The following is an 18344-nucleotide window of genomic DNA, read 5'->3' on the forward strand; positions in this document are numbered from 1 at the left end:
TGGCAAGGGACAGCGCTTAGTCTGCTTGCTTCGGTGTAGGAGGGCACTACCCTCCGGCCAGCCGTGACCAACACTGCAGCCACTTTCTGCAGGGTTCCCCACCTCGCATTCTCTGCGGAGCTGGACATCCAAAGGGGACTCTGTCAGAAGAGATCCGTCACGCAAGTTCGCCTTAAAATGGACTAATACAAGGTCAGCACCCTCATTTCAAAGAAGAAAGGAGGTCCGGACAGGGCAGGTCCTTGAGGGCACCCAGCAAAGCTGCAGCCAAGTCAGGGTTAGAAGGCAGGCCGGGGACTCAGCCAGATCCCTCCACCACTCCAACAGGCCTTCTCAAAAATTCCCATCTGTATCCTTTTACCAGTTTAGAACCATTTCGAAGGTGGCAAAGCTGAGGAGTGGGGACCAGAGCTGGGCTGTGGGAAGTGTCAGGGCCAGCGTGCAGCCCCCTCGGCCTCCCTCCCCAAAACACACTAAGCAAAGGCACAAGACATCAGGGTTAATAAACAGCTTTATTTGCTTTTGACAGCAACAATTTTCTTACATTCTTAATTAAGTTGCCATTAAAGTGCGGGAAATTTTCTTAATCATGTTAAAAGGAATCAGAACTAACATGGGGAACATGGTGGCCATAAAGAAAATGTTTCTTTTACGACATACAGAATGGAAGCCCCCATGCAGAGCCGGTGGGGTGGCCACTTTGCAAACAGTTTCTCATTCCCTCTAACCGAGAGCACCACGCTGGCTGGGACCACCAACCCCGGGGGGCAGGGAGGGGGAAGCAATGCTAAAGAATTCTAGAAAAAACACCCACACGCCCGCCTGCCGACTCCTCTTGGCCACCTTGGGGAGTTTGCTCTTTGAGTAGATCCAATCCTAGGAGAAATGAAGGTCTGCTTCCCTCTACTGCCTTCTACCCCACCCCACCCTTACTAACAAAAGCCCCCAAAGTCATTACAATGAAAAAAAATGGGTTTCCAATGACCCCAACACTAACAATGTTCAGTAAAAATGAGGATAATAAACACAAAAGCTTGCGTAGTAAACAGGAGCTCTCAGCGTTCAATGCAAAAAAAAAAAAAAAGAAATCTTAAGGCAAATACTGTTGACTCTGCACATGGGCTGGACGAACCTGGAACTCCTCACCTGTCTGCAAAGGTCCAGGAGCCGAGAGGCGGTGGCTACGCCAGGTCTCCGCGTCACTGCTGAGGCTGTCGGCGTGTTCCTCTTTGGAGGTTATATACAAACACACCCAAGGCTGATGTATTTTTATACATGTATGTACACAAAGGCCTACTACTCTTTCTTTGTGGAAACCACCAGCTCCACCTCGGGAAGCTGGATGCCAACCTTTGTCCCGCTGTCATTGCTAGAAGAAGAGGACAGTCGGGACTTCTTAGAGGCCAAGGACACTCCGCTCCCCTGTAACTTGCCTGCCTCATCATCACTTCCGGTGACCTCATAATGACCTTTGCTCTTTGACCCTAATCCACCAAAGGTACCAAATTTCAGCTTCCCATGTTTCCCTTTGACTTTTCCGCCTTCCAGTGACACGTCCCCCCCTTCAAACTCCAAAGTCCCGGTCGGGGTGGAAGGTGCGGAGAACTCCCGTTCGTCACTGAAGGAATTGGAGCGGTGCCGTGGCTTCTTGCTTTTGAATAAGGAGAACTTGGCCTTGGGGGAAGAGGTTTCCGCCTCTGCCTCTCCTTCCAAAGAGCCCAGGCTGGCCTTCGAGCTCTTCAGGTCACCTTTAGACCCCGACATGGATGCTTCTGGTGAGCCGGTGACACCGCCTTTCCCTTTAGGTTTGGAAAAATTGAACTTGGGCATTTTGATTTTGGACTTTTTAAGTTTGACATCGGACTCTTCCCACTCACCCTCTCCGGCACCGGCCAGGACACTGGCCTCTGTTTTAGGGAAGTTAATATCCACCCCCACTTCTCTGCCAACCAGCTCACGGCCAGAGAAGGTGAATTTGGGGATCTTCATCTTCGGGAATGTTACTCTGCCAGACCCGCTTTCCAAGTGACCCTGAGGCCCAGACATACTCAGCCCAGGGCCTTGGAGTCCAAAGTGGCCTCCTTTCACACCGCCTTCTGCCTTTGGTCCTGAGAAATGAAGTCCACCAGCAAATTTAGGTGCATCCAAGTTGAGAGCAGAGGAGACCTGGGGTCCTTTCCACTCAACCCCAGAACATTTGACATTCATATGCCCTTCACCCAGGCTGACATCTGGGACACTGACATCCCCTGAAACATCCACACCTCCTTTGATTTTCGGGCCCTTCAAGTTGACACCGAAATCGGACTCAGGAGATGCCATATTGAATGAAGGTCCTTTCACGCTAATGTCGGGCGCGGCCCCGTGGACACCTATTCCTGAACCTTTCAGGTTGCCTTTGATTTCAGGGCCAGAAATTTGCCCGGTAGGGAGTTTCACGTTCACACCTTGCAGCTCCACGTCACAGCCAGAGGCCTTAATCCCAGGCATTTGGAGGTTCCCTTCTAAGCCTTGAACACTGATGCCTGGAAGACCTCCTCCAACAGTGCCCCCGAGGCTCCCTTTTACTTTTGGTCCTTCCAAATTCAAGTCCATGTCCGGTGCTGAGATCTGAGGGCCAGAAATCTGAGGCCCTTTCAAGTTGAGGCCTCCGAGGTTCACATCCATGCCTGGCCCCTTTAGTTCTCCAGTAACTTGTGGCCCCTTGACGTTAATGTCCAAGTCAGACCCTGGAGTGGAGATGCCAAACTGGGGCAGCTTCATTTGGGGAAGTTTAATACCACCTTCAGGTACCTCCAAGCTTAGATCAGGAGCACCTACTGATACTTTAGGGCACTTGATGTCACCAGAGACAGCCAGGTCTCCCTTCAAACTTGGTCCTTTCACGTTCAGGTCAAGGTCAGGTCCAGAGACTTTAGGCATAGAGAGGTTCACTGAAGGCAAGTCCACTTTTGGCCCCTTCAGAGACACATCAGGCCCTTCGAGCTTAACACCCGGTGCACTCAAGCCTCCTTCAAGTGAGGGCAGCTGGGCATGGACCTCAGCTCCCCCACCCTCCATTTTCACACCAGGGACGCCGATCTTGGGCATCGAAAACTTGGGGAACTTGATTTTTGATTCTGGACCTTGCAGATCTATGTCTGGTCCTTCCAGTCCCACACTGGGGACATCACCCTTTATCTTTGGTCCTTTCAAGCTAACGTTCACATCAGGGATGGAGACTTGAGGGGCAGAAATGCCGAAGGATGGTGCTTTGACTTTAGCATCTGGGCCTTCGATGTTGATGTCAGGTGCGTCCAAGTTCGCCTGCACCCTGGGGCCTTTGAAGTCGCCCTCTATTTTGGGCCCTGAGACATCCACACCTGGCATCTTGAACGTGGGAGCCTTCAGCTTGATGTCAGGACCTTCCACATTAATCCCTGGCGAAGAAATATCCAGGTCACAGGCCTGAATTTCACCCTCCATTTTGGGGCTAGGAAGGGAGGCCTCAGCTTTAAATTTAGATGATTTAATGTCAAATTCGACATCAGGGAAGTACATTTTTCCAAACATCGGTTTCTTGGTTTTAGGAGACTTCACATCGACTTTAAGTGTGGCGTCCGGCCCCGCAACATTGACATCTACATCAGGCGCCTTGAGACTGGCATCAATTTCGCCCCCGGGAACATTCAAATCAAATCCTTGTTTCTTGGTTTTCATTTTAGGGCCACTCATATGAATTTTAGGCATTTTAAACTTACTTTTCTTGCCCTTGCCACCAACACTAATTTCAGGAGCCTCAAGGCTCAGTTCTGCCTCAGGAACAGTCACATCAACCGAGGGTGATTTGAAGTCAGCTTTGGGACTTTTTGCCCCAAATCCAAACTTGGGTTTCTTAAATTTGGGAATTTTAACATCTGGCCCCTCAATGTTAACATCTGGGCTCTCCATGTGTACATCTAAGTTAGGAGCTTCTAAATCAACTTTAGGCCCCTTAAGGTCCAGTTCACCACCTTCTAATTTAGGACCAGAAATTCCGATTTTGGGTGTCTTGAGATGCAAATCAACATCAGGAACAGTTACCTTAGGGGCAGATATATCCAGTGATGGCATCTTCAAATTTGGACCACTGAGTTTGGCATCAGGGCCTTCCAAATCCAAACGTGGGCCTGTAAGGTCTACTTCTGGACCTTTGAAAGTACCTTCAATCTTAGGGACAGACATATCAAAATCTCCTTTGACTTTGGGTCCTTTCAGATCTAAGTTAACATCAGGCATGGAGATTTTTGGAGCTTTGATGTTTATTTCAGGCATCTTGAACTTGGGGCCCTTGAGTTTCGCATCTGGACCTTCAATATTCACATCTGGAACATCAATGTCCACCTTAGGTCCTGAGACATCAAAGTCAGCCTTGGGCAAGTTCACATCTACTTCTGGGCCCTCTCCTTTGAAGCCAGGCATGCTGAACTTGGGCATTTTCACCTTGGGCATCTTCAGGTGCCAGTCTGGGCCATGAACATCCACATCAGGGGCATCGATGTCCACTTTGGGCCCTTTGATGTCAATACTGGGGCCCGTGAGGTCACCTTCCACCTTAGGCAGGGAAACATCCACATCGCCCTTCATTTTGGGGCCCTTCAAGTTCAGATCAAGATCGGGCATGGAAATCTTAGGAGCCCTGATGTTCATCTCTGGCATCTTGAATTTGGGGCCCTTTAGTTTCGCATCTGGGCCTTCGATATTCACATCTGGAACATCAATGTCCACCTTAGGTCCTGAGACATCAAAGTCAGCCTTGGGCAAATTCACATCTACTTCAGGGCCCTCTCCTTTGAAGCCAGGCATGCTGAACTTGGGCATTTTCACCTTGGGCATCTTCAGGTGCCAGTCTGGGCCATGAACATCCACATCTGGTGCATTAATGTCCACTTTGGGGCCTTTGATGTCAACTTCAGGGCACTTGAGGTCACCTTCCACTTTGGGCAGAGAAACGTCCACATCGCCCTTTACTTTAGGACCCTTCAGGTTCAGGTCGACTTCAGGCATGGAGATCTTGGGTGCTTTGAGATGCAGGTCAGGCATTTTGAACTTGGGGCCCTTCAGTTTCCCTTCTGGGCCATGAATGTCAATGTCAGGAGTGTCTATGTCCAGCTTAGGGCCTTTAACATCCACTTTGGGGCCTTTTAGATCTCCTTCCAGTTTAGGAATGGAAATGTCCAAATCTCCTTTTACCTTAGGTCCTTTCAAGTTCAAATCAATGTCACTCATGGAAATTTGTGGGGTTTTGAAATGTACATCAGGCATCTTGAATTTGGGGCCTTTGAGTTTCCCTTCAGGACCCTCGATGTCCACCTCTGGCCCTTTCAGATCACCTTCCACCTTAGGCAGTGAAAGGTCCACATCGCCCTTTGCCTTTGGCCCTTTCAGGTTTAAGTCAAAGTCCGGCATGGAGATCTTGGGGGCTTTAATGTGCATCTCTGGCATCTTAAATTTGGGCCCCTTCAGTTTTCCTTCTGGACCTTCAATACTGATATCAGGAGTATCAATGTCCAATTTGGGTGCCTTTATGTCAATTTCAGGACCTTTGAGGTCACCTTCTACTTTGGGCAGAGAGACATCCACATCACCTTTCATTTTGGGGCCCTTCAAGTTAAAGTCAAGGTCAGGCATGGAGATTTTGGGGGCTTTGATGTTCATCTCAGGCATCTTGAACTTAGGGCCCCTCAATTTTGCATCTGGACCTTCAATATTAACATCTGGAACATCAATATCCACTTTGGGGCCAGAAATATCAATGTCAGCTTTAGGGAGGGTAACATCCACTTCTGGGCCCTCTCCCTTGAAGCCTGGCATGCTGAACTTGGGCATTTTTACTTTGGGCATCTTCAGGTGCCAGTCTGGGCCATGAACATCCACATCAGGGGCATCAATGTCCACTTTGGGCCCTTTGATGTCAATACTGGGGCCCTTGAGGTCACCTTCCACCTTAGGCAGGGAAACATCTACATCACCTTTTACTTTGGGACCTTTCAGGTTTAAGTCAATGTCCGGCATAGAGATTTTAGGAGCTTTGATATTCATCTCAGGCATCTTGAATTTAGGGCCCTTCAGTTTCGCATCTGGACCTTCAATATTCACATCTGGAACATCAATGTCAGCCTTGGGCAGGTTTACATCCACTTCTGGGCCCTCTCCTTTGAAGCCAGGCATGCTGAACTTGGGCATTTTCACCTTGGGCATCTTCAGGTGCCAGTCTGGGCCATGAACATCCGCATCTGGGACACTGATGTCCACTTTGGGGCCTTTGATGTCAACTTCAGGGCACTTGAGGTCACCTTCCACTTTGGGCAGAGAAACGTCCACATCGCCCTTTACTTTAGGACCCTTCAGGTTCAGGTCGACTTCAGGCATGGAGATCTTGGGTGCTTTGAGATGCAGGTCAGGCATTTTGAACTTGGGGCCCTTCAGTTTCCCTTCTGGGCCATGAATGTCAATGTCAGGAGTGTCTATGTCCACCTTGGGTCCTGAGATATCAATGTCAGCCTTGGGCAGGTTCACATCCACTTCTGGGCCCTCTCCTTTGAAGCCAGGCATGCTGAACTTGGGCATTTTCACCTTGGGCATCTTCAGGTGCCAGTCTGGGCCATGAACATCCACATCTGGGACATCGATGTCCACTTTGGGGCCTTTGATGTCAACTTCAGGGGCCTTTAAGTCACCTTCCACCTTAGGCAGAGAAACATCCACATCACCCTTTACCTTAGGACTTTTCAGGTGCAAATCAAAGTCAGGCATGGAGATCTTGGGGGCTTTGATGTTCATCTCTGGCATCTTGAACTTGGGGCCCTTCAGTTTTGCATCTGGACCTTCAATATTCACATCTGGAATTTCAACATCCACCTTTGGTCCTGAGACATCAATGTCAGCCTTGGGCAGGCTCACATCCACTTCTGGGCCTTCTCCCTTGAAGCCAGGCATGCTGAACTTGGGCATTTTCACTTTGGGCATCTTCAGGTGCCAATCTGGGCCTTGAACATCCACATCTGGAGCATTAATGTCCACTTTGGGGCCCTTTATGTCAACTTCAGGGCCCTTCAGGTCACCTTCCACCTTAGGCAGGGAAACATCCACATCTCCTTTGATCTTAGGACCTTTCAGATGCAAATCAAAGTCAGGCATGGAGATCTTGGGGGCTTTGATGTTCATCTCAGGCATTTTGAACTTAGGACCTTTCAACTTTCCCTCAGGTCCTTCAATATTAACGTCAGGACCTTCAATGTCCACTTTGGGTCCTGAGACATCAATGTCAGCCTTGGGCAGGCTCACGTCCACTTCTGGGCCCTCTCCTTTGAAGCCAGGCATGCTGAACTTGGGCATTTTCACTTTGGGCATCTTCAGGTGCCAATCTGGGCCTTGAACATCCACATCTGGTGCATTAATGTCCACTTTGGGGCCCTTTATGTCAACTTCAGGGCCCTTCAGGTCACCTTCTACCTTAGGCAGGGAAACATCCACATCTCCTTTGATCTTAGGACCTTTCAGATGCAAATCAAGGTCAGGCATGGAGATCTTGGGGGCTTTGATGTTCATCTCTGGCATCTTGAATTTGGGTCCCTTCAATTTCCCCTCTGGGCCTTCAATGTTAATATCAGGTGTGTCAATGTCCACTTTGGGGCCCTTGATGTCGACCTCTGGGCCCTTTAGGTCACCTTCCACTTTTGGCAAAGACACATCCATATCACCCTTCATTTTGGGGCCCTTTAGGTTCAGATCAATGTCCGGCATGGAGATTTTGGGGGCTTTGATGTTCATCTCAGGCATCTTGAATTTGGGGCCCTTCAGTTTTGCATCTGGACCTTCGATACTCACATCTGGAACATCAATGTCAGCCTTGGGCAGGTTTACATCCATTTCTGGGCCCTCTCCTTTGAAGCCTGGCATGCTGAACTTAGGCATTTTCACTTTGGGCATCTTCAGGTGCCAGTCTGGACCATGAACGTCCACATCAGGGACATTAATATCCACTTTGGGCCCTTTGATATCAACCCCTGGGCCTTTCAAATCTCCTTCCACTTTAGGCAGAGAAACATCCATATCACCTTTTACCTTGGGGCCCTTCAGGTTTAAATCAATGTCAGGCATGGAGATCTTAGGAGCTTTGATATTCATATCAGGCATCTTGAGTTTGGGACCTTTTAAGCTTCCTTCTAGACCTTCCACATTGATTTCTGGGCCCTCAATGTCCATTTTTGGAGCCTCTATGTTAACATCTCCTTTAGGCAGATCCACAGCCATATCTGGCCCTTCTGCTTTTAAGCCAGGCACCCCAAACTTGGGCATTTTCATCTTGGGCATCTTCAAATTCCAGTCTGGACCATGAACATCCACATCCGGTGCATCAAGATGGACTTCTGGTGCCTTAATGTCCACTTGAGGTCCTTGAAAGTCACCTTCTAAATTAGGACCTGCAACATTTAAGTCTCCTTTGACTTTAGGACCTTTCAGATTTAACTCCACATCAGGCATAGAAACTTTAGGAGATGAAATACTCAGGAAAGGCATTTTGAACTTGGATCCTTTTACTTTTCCTTGGACCTCAACATCAGGAGCATTGATATCAACTTTTGGGCCTGTTACATCAATATCTGGCTTTTTAACTTTGACATCCATCTCAGGTGTCTGAACTTTGGAGCCCGAAAAATTAAATTTGGGAAGCTTAAAACGAGATTTCTTTGATTTGCCTTCAATATTGAGCTTAGGACCAGAAATGTCCACTTCTGGGCCCTTTACATCCAACTTTGGAGCTTTAATATCACCTTCCAATTTGGGCCCAGAAACATCAACATCACCCTTAAGCTTTGAGCCTTTCAAGTTCAGATCAATTTCTGGCATAGAGATCTTGGGCATGTTTACATGCATATCAGGCATCTTCAGTTTTGGACCTTTTAATTTGCCTTCTGGACCATGAATGTCAATATCTGGAGCCTCTAAATCTATCTTCGGGCCCTTGATGTCAAGAGCCGGCCCTTTCAAATCACCTTCTAGACTTGGAAGTGAAACATCCACCTCTCCTTTCATTTTAGGGCCTTTAAGATTCAGGTCCAAATCTGGCATTGATATCTTAGGAGCTTTGATATTCATCTCTGGCATCTTGAACTTGGGGCCCTTCAGTTTTGCATCTGGACCTTCAATATTCACATCAGGACCTTCAATGTCCACCTTGGGTCCTGAGACATCAATGTCAGCCTTGGGCAGGTTCACATCCACTTCTGGGCCTTCTCCTTTGAAGCCTGGCATGCTGAACTTGGGCATTTTCACCTTGGGCATCTTAAGGTGCCAGTCTGGACCATGAACATCCACATCTGGGACATCGATGTCCACTTTGGGGCCTTTAATATCCACTTCTGGAACTTTCATTTCACCTTCCACTTTTGGTAAAGATACATCTACATCTCCCTTCACTTTGGAACCTTTCAGATTAAGATCAATGTCAGGCATGGAGATCTTGGGGGCTTTGATGTTCATCTCTGGCATCTTGAACTTGGGGCCCTTCAGTTTTGCATCTGGACCTTCAATATTCACATCAGGACCTTCAATGTCCACCTTGGGTCCTGAGACATCAATGTCAGCCTTGGGCAGGTTCACATCCACTTCTGGGCCCTCTCCTTTGAAGCCTGGCATGCTGAACTTGGGCATTTTCATCTTAGGCATCTTAAGGTGCCAGTCTGGGCCATGAACGTCCACGTCTGGAACATCAATGTCCACTTTGGGGCCTTTAATATCCACTTCTGGAACTTTAATCTCACCTTCCACTTTGGGTAAAGACACATCCACATCACCCTTTACTTTGGGACTTTTCAGATGCAAATCAAAGTCAGGCATGGAGATCTTGGGGGCTTTGATGTTCATCTCTGGCATCTTGAACTTAGGACCTTTCAACTTTCCTTCTGGTCCTTCAATATTAACATCAGGGCCCTCAATGTCTACCTTGGGTCCAGTAACATCAATGTCAGCCTTGGGGAGGTTCACATCCACTTCTGGGCCCTCTGCTTTAAAGCCTGGCATGCTGAACTTTGGCATTTTCATCTTAGGCATCTTCAAGTGCCAATCTGGGCCATGAACATCCACGTCTGGAACATCAATGTCCACTTTGGGGCCTTTGAGGTCAATTTCAGGACCTTTCAGATCTCCCTCTACCTTGGGACCTGTGACATCCATATCTCCTTTTATTTTTGGACCTGTTAGATTAAGATCAATATCTGGCATGGATATCTTTGGAGTCTTAAAATGCATTTCAGGCATCTTAAATTTGGGGCTTTTCCACTTTCCTTCAGGTCCTTCAATATTCACATCCGGACATTCAAGGTCTACTTTGGGTCCTGAGACATTGATGTCAGCCTTGGGCAAGTTCACATCTACTTCTGGGCCCTCTCCTTTGAAGCCTGGCATGCTCACCTTGGGCATTTTTATCTTGGGCATCTTCAGATGCCAGTCTGGGCCTTGAACATCCACATCTGGGGCATCGATGTCCACTTTGGGGCCTTTGATGTCAACTTCAGGGCCTTCAACTTTAGGCAGAGAAGCGTCCACTTCACCTTTAACTTTGGGACCTTTCAGATGCAAATCAAAGTCAGGCATGGAGATCTTGGGGGCATGAAAGTGCATGTCAGGCATCTTGAACTTAGGGCCTTTCAGTTTTCCTTCTGGACCCTCAATGTTCACATCTGGAGCTTCAATGTCAACCTTGGGTCCAGAGATGTCAATATCAGCCTTGGGCAGGTTCACATCCACATCTGGGCCCTCTCCTTTGAAGCCTGGCATGCTGAACTTGGGCATTTTCATCTTGGGCATCTTCAGGTGCCAGTCTGGGCCATGAACTTCAGGAGCACTTATGTCTACTTTGGGGCTCTTGATGTTCACATCTGGCACTTTAATTTTACCTTCTACCTCAGGCACGGACACATCAACATCCCCCTTGATTTTTGGTCCTTTCAGATTTAGGTCCACATCAGGCATAGAAATATTTGGGGCTTTGAAATGCATGTCAGGCATCTTGAACTTGGGGCCTTTCAATTTGCCCTCTGGTCCTTCAATGTCCATATCTGGCCCACTGATGTCACCTTCCAATTTGGGAACATCCACATCCACCTCTCCCTTGACCTTGGGGCTTTTTAAGTGTAGATTAATGTCTGGCATGGAGATTTTAGGAGCTTTAAAATGCATGTCTGGCATCTTGAATTTAGGACTTTTCCATTTGCCATCTGGGCCTTCCACAGCTACATCTGGCATGTCAACATCCAATTTGGGGCCCTTGACATCCAATTCTGGACCTTTTAGCTCTCCTTCAATCTTTGGGGCAGAAACATCAAGGTCTCCTTTAATTTTAGGCCCCTTTAAGTTGAAGTCAACATCAGGCATGGAGATCTTGGGGGCATGAAAGTGCATGTCAGGCATCTTGAACTTAGGGCCTTTCAGTTTTCCTTCTGGAGCCTCAATGTTCACATCTGGAGCTTCAATGTCAACCTTGGGTCCAGAAATGTCAATATCAGCCTTGGGCAGGTTCACATCCACATCTGGGCCCTCTCCTTTGAAGCCTGGCATGCTGAATTTTGGCATTTTCATCTTAGGCATCTTCAGGTGCCAGTCTGGTCCATGAACATCCACATCTGGTGCATTAATGTCCACTTTGGGTCCTTTGAGGTCAACATCTGGCACTTTCATTTCACCTTCTATCTTGGGCATAGAGACATCCACATCCCCTTTAACTTTGGGGCCTTTCAAGTGTAAGTCCACATCCGGCATGGAGATCTTGGGGGCCTTGAAGTGCATGTCTGGCATCTTAAACTTGGGGCCTTTCAACTTTGCATCAGGACATTCTAGATCAACATCGGGCATTTCCACATCCACGCTGGGGCCTTTCAAATCTCCCTCCAATTTTGGCACAGACACATCAACATCCCCTTTGACTTTGGGGCCTTTCAAATGTAAGTCCACGTCAGGCATGGAGATCTTGGGAGCCTTGAAGTGCATCTCAGGCATCTTAAACTTGGGGCCCTTCAGCTTCCCTTCTGGGACCTCAAGGCTCACATCTGGAGTTTCGATGTCAACTTTGGGTCCAGAGATGTCAATGTCAGCTTTGGGCAGGTTCACATCCACTTCTGGGGCCTCTCCTTTGAAGCCAGGCATGCTGAACTTGGGCATTTTCATCTTGGGCATTTTCAAGTTCCATTCGGGGCCTTGAACATCCACATCTGGTGCATTAATGTCCACTTTGGGTCCTTTGATGTCCACATCTGGCACTTTCATTTCACCTTCTATCTTGGGCACAGACACATCAACATCCCCTTTGACTTTGGGGCCTTTCAAATGTAAGTCCACATCCGGCATGGAGATCTTGGGGGCCTTGAAGTGCATCTCGGGCATCTTAAACTTGGGGCCTTTCAACTTTGCATCAGGACATTCGAGGTCAACATCAGGCACTTCCACATCTATACTGGGGCCCTTCAAATCTCCCTCCAATTTTGGCACAGACACATCAACATCCCCTTTGACTTTGGGGCCTTTCAAATGTAAGTCCACATCCGGCATGGAGATCTTGGGGGCCTTGAAGTGCATCTCAGGCATCTTAAACTTGGAACCTTTCAACTTTGCATCAGGACATTCCAGATCAACGTCAGGCACCTCCACATCCATGCTGGGGCCTTTGATATCAACTTGAGGACCTCTGAGATCACCTTCCAGTTCTGGCACTGAGGCATCTATGTCTCCTTTCAGTTTGGGTCCCTTCAAATTCAAGTCCACATTTGGCATGGATATCTTGGAGGGTTTGATATTCAATTTAGGCATCTTAAATTTAGAGCCTTTTAATTTTCCTTCAGGTCCCTCAATATCCAAATCAGGAGCATCAATGTCCACTTTGGGGCCAGAAACATTAATGTCAGCCTTTGGCAAGTTCACATCCACTTCTGGGCCCTCTCCTTTGAAGCCTGGCATGCTGAACTTGGGCATTTTCACTTTGGGCATCTTCAGGTGCCAGTCTGGGCCTTGAACATCCACATCTGGTGCATTAATGTCCACTTTGGGTCCTTTGAGGTCAACATCTGGCACTTTCATTTCACCTTCTATCTTGGGCACAGAGACATCCATATCCCCTTTGACTTTGGGGCCTTTCAGGTGTAAGTCAACATCAGGCATGGAGATCTTGGGGGCCTTGAAGTGCATGTCTGGCATCTTAAACTTGGGGCCTTTCATCTTTCCTTCAGGACATTCAATATCAATATCTCCAACATCCACATCCACCTTAGGGGCTTTCACATCTATTTCAGGAACTTTCAAGTCTCCTTCCACTTTAGGAAGGGAAACATCCACATCAGTTTTCAGTTTAGGGGCTTTCAGATTAAGTCCAACATCAGGCACAGAAATTTTCTGTGTCTGTATATTCATGCTTGGCATCTTGAACTTGGGACCCTTTAGTTTCCCCTCTGGACTTTCAAGAGTCACATCTGGAGCATTAATGTCCAATTTGGGTCCAGAGACATTAATGTCAGCTTTGGGCAAGTTCACATCCACTTCCGGGCCATCTCCTTTAAGGCCGGGCATGCTGAACTTGGGCATTTTCACTTTGGGCATCTTCAGGTGCCAGTCTGGGCCATGAACTCCCACATCTGGTGCATTAATATCCACTTTGGGACCTTTAATGTTAACATCAGGAGCTTGTATCTCTCCTTCTATTTTGGGGACTGTCACATCGTAATCTGCTTTCATTTTAGGACCTTTCAAATGCAAACCAACATCTGGCATTGGTATCTTCTGTGGCTTTATATTCATTTCTGGCATCTTAAATTTAGGACCTTTTAGTTTTGCATCTGGACCTTCAATATTCACATCTGGAACTTCGACATTCACCTTGGGTCCTGAGACATCAAAGTCAGCCTTGGGCAGATTCACATCTACTTCTGGGCCCTCTCCTTTGAAACCTGGCATGCTGAACTTGGGCATTTTCACCTTGGGCATCTTCAGGTGCCAGTCTGGACCATGAACATCCACATCTGGAGCACTGATGTCAACTTTGGGCCCTTTAAGGTCGACGTCTGGCACTTTTATTTCACCTTCTACACCAGGCAAAGACATATCTGCATCTCCCTTTAGTTTTGGTCCCTTAAGATTCAGGTCCACATCAGGCATGGAGATCTTGGGAGCCTTGAAGTGCATCTCAGGCATCTTAAACTTCGGACCCTTCAGCTTCCCTTCTGGTCCCTCAAGGCTCACATCTGGGGTTTCGATGTCAACCTTGGGTCCAGAGATGTCAATGTCAGCCTTGGGCAGGTTCACATCCACTTCTGGGCCCTCTGCTTTGAAGCCAGGCATGCTGAACTTGGGCATTTTCATCTTGGGCATCTTCAAGTGCCAGTCTGGGCCATGAACATCGACATCTGGGACATCAACGTCCACTTTGGGTCCTTTGATGTCCACATCTGGCACTTTCATTTCACCTTCTATCTTAGGCACTGACACATCAACGTCTCCTTTGACCTTGGGGCCTTTCAAGTGTAAGTCCACATCAGGCATGGAAATCTTGGGAGCCTTGAAGTGCATCTCAGGCATCTTAAACTTCGGACCCTTCAGCTTTCCTTCTGGTCCCTCAAGGCTCACATCTGGGGTTTCGATGTCAACCTTGGGTCCAGAGATGTCAATGTTAGCCTTGGGCAGGTTCACATCCACTTCTGGGCCCTCTGCTTTAAAACTAGGCATGCTGAACTTGGGCATTTTCATCTTGGGCATTTTCAGGCTCCAGTCTCCACCTTGTACTTCCATATCTGGTGCTTTAATGTCTACGTTGGGGCTTTTGAGGTCCACGTCTGGAACTTTCATCTCACCTTCTATTTTTGGTGCGGACATCTCTAGATTTCCTTTCATTTTGGGTCCTTTAAGATTGAGGTCAACATCTGGCATAGTCATCTTAGGAGCTTTGAAGTGCATCTCAGGCATCTTAAACTTGGGGCCTTTCAACTTTCCTTCAGGTCCTTCAAGGCTCAGATCTGGAGCACTAATATCTACCTTGGGTGCAGAAAGGTCCACATCAACCTTGGGCAGGTTCACATCCAATTCTGGGCCCTCTCCCTTGAGGCTGGGCATAGTAAATTTGGGCATTTTCATCTTGGGCATTTTTAGGTTCCAATCAGGACCATGAACTTCAACATCTGGGGCACTGACATCTACTTTAGGCCCTTTCAGGTCACCTTCCAGCTTTGGCACTGTAACATCATATTCTCCCTTTACCTTGGGGCTTTTCATATGCAAGTCCACATCAGGCATGGAGATCTTTGGGGCTTTGATATTCATCTCAGGCATCTTAAACTTGGGACCCTTCAGCTTTCCTTCAGGTCCTTCAATATTCACATCTGGAACTTCAACATCCACCTTGGGTCCTGAGATGTCAATGTCAGCTTTGGGCAGGTTCACATCCACTTCTGGGCCCTCTGCTTTGAAGCCAGGCATGCTGAACTTCGGCATTTTCATTTTGGGCATCTTCAGGTGCCAATCTGGGCCATGAACGTCCACATCTGGAACATCAATGTCCACTTTGGCACTTTTAAGTTCAACATCAGGAACTTTAATCTCACCTTCAACCTTTGGCACCGTGACATCGTATTCTCCTTTTACACTAGGGCCTTTCAAATGTAAGTCCACATCGGGCATGGAAATCTTTGGGGCTTTGATGTTCATCTCAGGCATCTTAAATTTAGGTCCTTTCAGTTTTCCTTCTGGTCCCTCAATTCTCACATCCGGAGCACTAACATCTACCTTGGGCCCAGAAATGTCCACGTCAGGCTTGGGCAGGTTCACATCCACATCTGGGCCCTCTGCTTTGAATCCTGGCACGCTGAATTTGGGCATTTTCATCTTGGGCATCTTCAGATGCCAGTCTGGGCCATGAACATCCACATCTGGGGCATTAATGTCCATCTGGGGACCTTTCAGTTCCCCTTCAAGTTTTGGTACTGTGACATCGTACTCGCCTTTTACCTTTGGGCCTTTAACATGCAGATCGACATCAGGCATGGAGATCTTCGGTGTCTTGACACTCACTTCAGGCAACTTAACATCAGGGCCTTTAAGTTTGCCCCCCAGGCCTCCTATGTTGACATCTGGGGCTTCCACGTTGACCTTGGGCCCTGTAATACTGACATCTCCTTTGGGTAGATTTACGTGCATATCTGGGCCTTCCCCTTTGACTCCTGGAGCACTGAACTTGGGCATTTTCATCTTGGGCATTTTCAGGTTCCATTCTGGGCCATGCACTTCCACATCTGGGGCACTGACATCCACTTTGGGGCCTTTGACGTCAACTTCGGGGACTTTGACTTTCCCTTCTACTTTTGGAAGTGTGACATCTACGCCTCCTTTCACTTTAGGTGCAGCCACATTTAAGTCTACATCTGCCATAGAGATACTGCAGGGTCCCATTTTCCCAGCGGGACCACTCAGCTTGGGTCCTGCCAGGGTCCCCTCCAGGCTGGGTGTCCCAATGTCCACTTTGGAGCCTTTAACTGTGACTTGAGGGCCTTTGACATCACCTTGCACTCCCAGAGCGGGCACCTTAACATCTCCTCTCAGTCTGGAGGACCCAAGGCTCAGATCCACATCCTGCATGGAGATTTTAGGTTTCTGAATAATCATTTCAGGATTCTTGACTTTAGTACCCTTCATCTTCCCTTCCAGCCCCACAGTAGCAACCTCGGGCAGGCTGACATCCCCAGAGACCCCAGGAAGAGTCATGTCACCTGTGGGTAGTGTCACATCAATTCCAGTTCCCTCTCCCTTAGAACCAGACACAGAGAATTTGGGGACTTTCATCTTGGGCATATTTAGTTTGCCTCCAGGCCCATGAATATCAACATCAGGGCCCTGAACTTCCACATTGGGACCAGTGATGCCGCCCTTGATTTTGGGACTAGAGATGTCCACCCCTATGTTCCCCTGTGGCTTGGCACCTTTCAGGCCTAGTTCTCCCTCAAGTGATGGCCCAGTAATCTGGGGGCCCTTCAACTTCCCCTTAAGCCCCTCAACACTGGCACAGGGAACACTGACTTCCAGCTGAGGGGTCGAAATGTTCCCACTGCCCTTGTGCCCCACAGAGAATTCAGGGGCAGAAATATTCAACCCTGTCTCTGGTACCTGGCCCTCAGGCCCTGCTGAGACACCAAATTTTGGCACCTTCATGCTGGGAATTTTAATTTTCCCACTACTGCCACTCTCAAGAGACGGGCCTTGTACTTGTACTGCCCCACCCCCAAGAGAAGACGAAATGCCCACTCCTGGAACGTGGATCCCTCCTTTGCCACCCAAGTCCAGGCCCTTTGCACTGACACTGACATCTGGGCTTCCCACCTTTATCCCAGGCACGGTGACCTGGAGCTTCGAGTGGCCAGCACCGTGGAGCTCTGGTCCCGAAGTGGAAATGGAGCCCGCTCGAATGTCCACAGCAGAGCCTGTGGTTGGAGACACTGCCCCCGAGCCCGAGGGCAGTCTGATCACAGTCTTCCCAGGCTGGGTCTCTACATCCACAGTAGAGATTTCAGTCAGTTCATGCCGTGGAATCTTAATCTTGAACTCAGGGTTGCTGATGTCAATGTCCTTGGCTCCTTCCCGGCCCGTCACGTCCACAGTGTAGGCCGTGACCCTTCTAGTCACCGTGATGGTGCGGCTCTGGGTCTCCCCAAGGTCCCCTTCCACTCCGTCCTCCGACTTCAGCCGAGGCTTGATCTTCGTGGTATAGATGCGCTGGTACTCCTCGTCATCCCCGCTCTGCAGAGAGACATGCCCGGCAGAGGTTGCAGCAGAGTCTGCCTGAGTTACAGACGCCCAGCCGCAGCCCAGCCTGCTTCCCAAAGAAGCTGGGACCCTGACAAGGGTCCACAGAGCCTCCTGGGGCAGAGCACAGAGGGCTGAAGGAAGGGGCTGCCAACCACATCACGGGAGGAAACGAATCACATGGGAAAACTCCAGTAAGCAAAAGCCATGGGGAGCGGAGGGGAGTAGACTCCTGGACCGCACGGTCTGGGAGAAGGATTCACAATCAATTCTAGACTCAAATCAGTCAGTCAAGTACCGGGGACGCCTCCTGGCGACCAGCTCTGCGTTGACTTGACCCTGAGGCTCTCAACTCTCAACTCACTGGGGTGTTTGTTTAAGCGGGAAGGAATCCCCTCGAGGACCCCCGGAAAGCAGGGCTGAGATGGGCTGTCCTGGGGCGAGCCCTTTCCCTATGAGCACCCACTATTCGTTACATAGACACAGGGTCAGAAGAAGCAGGGGAACGTCCCTCAGGCACTTGGCAGCCCAGCCTGTGATTCCAGGTGAGT

General features: G+C 48.8%; 1 protein-coding gene across 4 annotated transcripts in view; it reads right to left on the reverse strand.

The window, feature by feature from the left end:
• Positions 1 to 493: 493 nt before the first annotated feature.
• AHNAK (AHNAK nucleoprotein) overlaps positions 494 to 18344 on the reverse strand; it is a 30014-nt gene continuing 12163 nt past the window's right edge. For 2 of the 4 annotated variants that reach the window (XM_036258125.1, XM_036258126.1), the window contains exon 5: positions 494 to 17787. In XM_036258125.1, coding sequence (XP_036114018.1) covers positions 1297 to 17787 — 16491 coding nt within the window. In that variant the 3' untranslated portion in view covers positions 494 to 1296. The remainder of the gene's footprint in view (positions 17788 to 18344) is intronic. The other 2 variants (XM_036258128.1, XM_036258127.1) reach the window with 2 other exon arrangements.

The sequence above is a fragment of the Molossus molossus genome, unplaced genomic scaffold, assembly GCF_014108415.1.
Source record: "Molossus molossus isolate mMolMol1 unplaced genomic scaffold, mMolMol1.p scaffold_m16_p_13, whole genome shotgun sequence".
In the NCBI taxonomy this organism is placed as follows: Eukaryota; Metazoa; Chordata; class Mammalia; order Chiroptera; family Molossidae; genus Molossus; species Molossus molossus.